The sequence below is a fragment of the Phyllostomus hastatus genome, unplaced genomic scaffold (genome assembly GCF_019186645.2).
Source record: "Phyllostomus hastatus isolate PE091 unplaced genomic scaffold, TTU_PhHast_1.1 phas_contig_402, whole genome shotgun sequence".
In the NCBI taxonomy this organism is placed as follows: Eukaryota; Metazoa; Chordata; class Mammalia; order Chiroptera; family Phyllostomidae; genus Phyllostomus; species Phyllostomus hastatus.
The window spans coordinates 4,135,202-4,141,201 of record NW_025333873.1 but is presented as its reverse complement, the minus strand read 5'-3'; the positions used below and the strand labels follow the sequence as shown (position 1 = coordinate 4,141,201).

Sequence of the window (6,000 nt, the reverse complement as noted above, 5' to 3'; positions counted from 1 at the left end):
TGGGTGGTGGAGTGTAAAAATGCAGTGTTTACTCCTCTCTCAATCCGTTTCTTTCCCGACGTCTCACGGTTTTCTCCCGGGTCAGGTTCAACTGCTCCGTCATCCCAGGAGAGCTTGGGAGGGATGAGGCCCACGGACAATGGCAGAGCCGAAAGGAAGAAGAGGAGAGGGGAGGTGTGAGTAAGACTGATGGGAAGGGTGTACGCGTGTGAAATGAAAATGCAAGAGGAGGCAGCGTCGGGTGGGGGCTGGTTTCCCTCCCCTCCAGCTCTGGGCCCCCGTGGTTCGACTTTGGGGGCAAGAGAGGGGGCCAGCCGTCTCTGCACCGCGCGCTCGGGCTCTCCGCATTCCAAGGCCTGGTGCGGGTTCTCGACGTGGAGCGCCGCACCGAAAGGTTCTACTTGGTGTGGGTAGTAGGTTCCGCCCGGCCCCGGCGCGCCCCAGCCTTCCTTTCCTCGCCCTGGAAGGCAGATTACATCATGCCACCCAGAGCAGCGTGGCCAGTTTTTCCATTTCAAATCTCTGGAACGCCAACTCTTGCTCCCTAAAGACGGGATTGAGCTTGCATGTTTCCCCTGTCACGACTAGCCCACGAGGGAGGCACTCCGGGATGCATCTCATCTTAGCAAGGAGGCTATTAAATGACCCAGGGAGCTGTGTTTTCTCTCGCGTTTATGAGACTTAGCTACACAGGAACACAGGGCCGCCTAAGTCTGTCGCTGCGTCAAGACCAGCTCGGCACACACAGCCGGGAACATCCTCAGCGAACCTAAGAGGGCGTCCCTGGGAGGGAAAAAGGGGGTTTGAGGGGGCTACTCCACCATGCCGCGCTTGCGCAGTCACTAGGCAGCACCACCCCCGCGGGGCGTGTCCGTAACGCCCGGCAGCCTATCAGCCTGCCACAGGGAGCGCGCCCGCCGCCTTTCCCTCTCCGGCCCTCTCTCGACCCTCCCTTCTCTCTTCACCGGGAGGCCTTAGAGTGAGGCCCGCAGACCCGGCGCTCCTCCCGGCGCGCCCGCGTGCCTCCACATCCTCAGGCGCGCACGCGCAGAGGTGGACCGCAGGGCGGGGGCGCGAGGGAAGGGCGGGTGTACGTCCTTGCGTGCGTCTCAGGCAGCGCGCACGCCGGCGTGAGAGGGCACGGGGAAAAGGTGGCTCTGGCCCGGGCGGCTCGGCTTCCTGTGGCTATGTAGCTGAGCTCGTCTGCTTGGGGTCCTCCTGCCATCGCCGCGTTGTAACGTGGAGTTTCTGCTCAGGAGAGAGTCTGGCCTCACGCTCGCCGCTCTCTCTCGACGGCAGAGCTTGCTGGCTCGCCCGTGGGAGCGTCCCGGCCGAGCAGCCCTGAGGGGGGAGGGGAGGCCATTTTGTCCCGACCGACTCCCCGGAACCGGGCAGAGCGGCTGGGAGAGGCTGCGGAGCCGCGGTCGCCGCCCTCGGAGGCACCGGACGCCGCCACCGTCGGTGCTTCCTCGGCGAGGCCGTTCGTAGGTCGCCCGCGCCCTCTCGAGTCCTCCTTTTCCCCACGCTTCCCCGGTCCTCCGGCCTGAGAACGCCCGGGTGAGGAGTTGGCCACAGTGAGAAGGACCGATCCCTTGGGGCCGCCGGCGGCGAGCGCCTGAGCCGCTCCTCCCAATGGCGAAGAAGACGTACGACCTGCTTTTCAAGCTGCTCCTGATCGGGGACTCGGGAGTGGGGAAGACCTGCGTCCTTTTTCGTTTTTCGGATGATGCCTTCAATACCACCTTTATTTCCACCATAGGTAAGACCTGTGGGAGGATGGTGTATGGTTTCTTTAGCTGCAAACCGTTTCTTTCACTCCAGACATCTTGCTTCCCGTAATATACGCCTTTGTTTCAGTGATTCCGATTCTAGGCGACAAACCCAAGTTGCTGTTTGAATCGGCATTGAGCTTACCGGGGCGGGGTCTTCCCAGGCTTTCTGTATGGTCTCTTGCTTTCGAGTCTCCCACTCTGCTCAGTGCCTGTTGTTACAAAATATGCAAAGAATTCTATTTCTTTAAACGAGTGGACTGGCTTTTTCCATATTTGCGTGGCTCTACTAGATGTCGATGTTTGTAAGGAATTAATTTTAGTGGTTGGGATTGAAGCAGGAATAGTCACCGGTCAAAGGCCTGATTTATACTTCGGGGTGGAGAGAAGATTCCATATGGTCATAACTTGGAGTAAACTTGAGGGTTTGTGTGAGGGATAATTAAGGCACATTGGAAGGGGAAAGGGAGTTGGGCCGCGTTGACTAACCCATTGATGTGTCAAACAATCGGAGGCTCCTCGTGCCTGGGATGGGACTCGGCGGCTGTTTGCCTCAACTGTGCTGTCTGAGACAGCAGCAGGAACAGCAGTCTGAAGGGAGATGATCAGGATTTCTTCTTCTTTGCCCCTCAAATCCGAAAGACAGAAGCTCTCCCTTCTGTTTTACTTTGCTCTAGAATTTACAGGAAAGTGTTTTGCCAGTCATAGCTCTAGGACTTCAGTACTTTCACCTTGTGTTTCAGAATTGCTTAGTGAGGAGGTAAGAGCTAAAGTTTGACCTTTTAAATCGGTTTCCTGTTTAGGAAAAGAAGGGGAGGCTCCAGGAAAGCCCCTTTTGACTCTGGCTGGAGAAGTTGGTGGCATTAACGCAAAATCGTGTTAAGGGAATTGTGTGTGAAACCCGCTCCCGGTAAATGCCTTGAAGGACACATGGTTGCCTCTGTCACTTACTTGGAGGCCAGCACTCAGTGCAATGAGACTTATTTTTTAAAGTGTAACTAGTTCTATATTTAGATGGTTTTTAGAAGTAACTGCAGTCTTTGAACTCTAAAAATTGTCTAAATTAACCTGACTTCAAACAATTAGTAGCATTACTGAAATCGTAGATTTGGATTTCTTGTGACATGAATTAGCTACTTAATTTAGTCTCATAAAACAAATTGTACTGAAGTTGAATTGGGCAAGGGATCGTTTTAAATAGATTTTTATTTTACTCCCCCCCCCCCGCTTTTTCTTGGAAGGGGGAGTCATCCTAATCATTGTTGCCTGAGTGTTACACTGTTCTCTTGACCTATCATAAATTTGGTAAAACTAGAACTTGTTTCTGCCTGTGGGTTAGCACTTCCTACCACGAAGTTTGCTTTTAATTCCACTTCTAAGGTTTAGCTGGGTGGGTCCGGTGGTTTGATAGGTCAGCAAATATTTATTGAGCACCTAATGCTAGGCGCTGTTTTAGGCACTGATGATAAGTGGTGACTGTAATAGATCCCTGTAGGAGCATTCTAGTGAAGACAATCACAGTGGAGTGTGGACAGTGCCACAGTAGGGGTAAGCATGGGGAAGAGGCATGATTAGCCTCTATGGTGGGAAGTCCGTGTCGGCATGCATGGAGATGACCTCTGAAATGAAGCCTGAAGGAAAGATAGGAATGGGACCAAAGAGGTGGAATAGGACCTTTCTGGGAAAGGGAACATAAAATAAACCTGTATAGAAGATCTGGGATTTAATTCATGTAGTCAACTTTAACCTGCCATTGAAGGGTGGGGTGGAGAGCAGGAAGTAAAAGCATTAACTTTACTCCATTTTTTTTTTTTGTAATGAGTACTCAACTAAAACACAAGTCCTGTAAGATAATAATGTAATGTTTTTGTGTAGTTCTTTTACTTGGGAGAATGTGTGGTGGTTTTGGATAAAGCCTGCTGGGTTGGAATCCTGGTTCTGCACATCAGTAGTTGTGGTACTTTGGCAAGTAACTTAACCTGTCTGCTTCAGTTTCTTCTTCAGAGTTAATGATAGTGCCTACCACACAGGGTAGTTGGGAGGATTTTATGGGTCAGTGAGAGTAGAGCACCTAGCATGGTGGCAGGCACACTGTAGGGACACGATGCATTATGAGCTAAATGTAGAATATGTGACCCTTCTGCTGCTCAAGGGTGGCCAAACAAGTGACTTTATGGGTTGAGTGTTCTGCACACAGTGGCCACCCAAATATCTGAAAGTGATCTGCTGAATAATTTCTCTTTAGATTCTGAGACTTTCATATATTTTGATATAAAAGCATTTGATAGGTTAGATTCTTTTTGTTACATGGTGTGTTGAACAATGTAAGCTGAGAAATGAGTAAATATGTAAGTATAAAATTCTGAGTACAGTTCCAACACATATATTAACTCTGTGAAGGTTTAGAAGTCTACTATTGTCTTAAATCAGTGCTTTCCAAAAGAAATATAATGTGAGGTGCAAACATAATATTTTTTAGTAGCCACATTTAAAAAATAAAAAGAATTTAATGATATATTCTTGCTTATTTTATTCAAAATGTTTTACTGTGTAATCAAGGTTACAATTGTTGATATTTTATATTCTTTTTTTCCAGTGTGTATGTTATACTTACAGTATATTTCAATTTGGGCACATTTTAAGTGCTCAATTATGTGGCTGTTGGCTACCGTAAAAAAGACAGTGCAGGTCTGGATAGTTTAAACTAGCCAGTTGTCTGATGCACAGATGACTAGAAATTCTTTGACTGCATACTGCTTTTAGGATGTACTACACTTTGTTGATTAGGGTTGTTCTTTTTTTGTGTTTTCTTTATAAGTTTTATTTTCTCAAAGATTTTACTTATTTACTTTTAGAAAGAGGGGAAGGGAGGGAGAAAGGGAGAGAAACATCAACAGGTTGTCTCTTGCACACCCCCAGCTGGGCACCTGGCCCACAACCCAGGCATGTGCCCTGACTGGGAATCCAACCTGCAACCTTTTGGTTCACAGGCTGCCGCTCAGTCCACTGAGCCACACCACCCTGGGCTATTTTGCTTTTTTGAAAAAGCATAAAGCATTCTCTAATTATAAATGATAGTGAAATTTGAGTTGTCACTTCATTATTAAAACCTCCTGAGGTTTGAATAGAAGCAGGTAGAGAGAGTGGAAAGGAGAGAGAATGAGAGGGAAACATCCATCTGTTGATTGCCTCTCCTACAAGCCCTGGGACATGCCCTGACCAGGAATTGAACCGGCAACCTTTAACTTTGCAGGAGGACGCTCAACCAACTGTACTATACTGGCCAGGGCCAGAGATCTTTGTCCTTTTGTTGTTGTTGTTGATGACAGATGCTAAGCACTTAGAAGAGTCCCTGCATTTCATGGATGACTATAGATAAGGATTGAAAGCAGGCAGTCAGAGGCAGTACAACCAGGATTCTCTCTGGGGCTCATTTTATTTTAACATTCTCTTGTTTACCTATTTTCTGAGGATTATATATGTGATGTAGCTCAGGAGCAGATTTTACTTAAGAAGAACAGCTCTTTAGGTAACAGAGTAATTTTAGAGTAAAATTCAAAGATTGAGAAGTATTTGATAAAGAGAGTTACTGGTTTTAGATAAGCAAATTTCAGTGGTTGATTTGGCCATAACCTTCTTTTCAGGTATGCATAACTCTAGTGATAATGGTAACTATGTGGACTTGTCCCAAAGCAGACATTTTGTGAGTTGTTTAACCAAATGTGTTACCTTTTGGTATTGTTAATCCTTCCTCTCCTAGACTTTCTATTACTTTCCCATAGGGAATATCTTTCACTGGGACATGGAGTCTCTGGGCTCTGTGTGAGAAAAATTGGTAAAGGCTCTTGCCCCTAGGAAAGCTATAAGGAAAGCATCCTTTTTGTTGTCTGAGTGTTTTTACTAAGTTTTGGATGAGTAGGATGGTTCCACTAACCTGCATTTAAGAACTGGTTGTCTAAGTTGAACTGAGCCCATTTTATATGGAGAAGCTGCGTTTTAGAGAAATGAGCAAAACCTTTGTCATATTAAATGTGTCTGTGATTTGTTGTGATACTCAGGCAGCAAGTGGCTCATGCTGCAGGAATGTCAGAGTGCCTTGAGTAATTTCTTTCATTCAAACACATATTTTTAGGTTTGATTAAAAACTGCCCAGGCAGTTTCCCAAAGAAGATATACAAATGGCCAGTAAGAACATGAAAAGATATTCATCATCACTAATCATTAGAGAAAT

General features: G+C 47.2%; 1 protein-coding gene across 1 annotated transcript in view; it reads left to right on the top strand.

Moving 5' to 3' along the window:
• Window positions 1-965: 965 nt before the first annotated feature.
• The window catches only part of RAB10 (RAB10, member RAS oncogene family), a 65,862-nt gene continuing 60,827 nt past the window's right edge, over window positions 966-6,000 (top strand). The window contains exon 1 of the mRNA XM_045844482.1: window positions 966-1,759. Within this exon, the coding sequence (XP_045700438.1) occupies window positions 1,633-1,759 (127 nt within the window). The 5' untranslated portion in view covers window positions 966-1,632. The remainder of the gene's footprint in view (window positions 1,760-6,000) is intronic.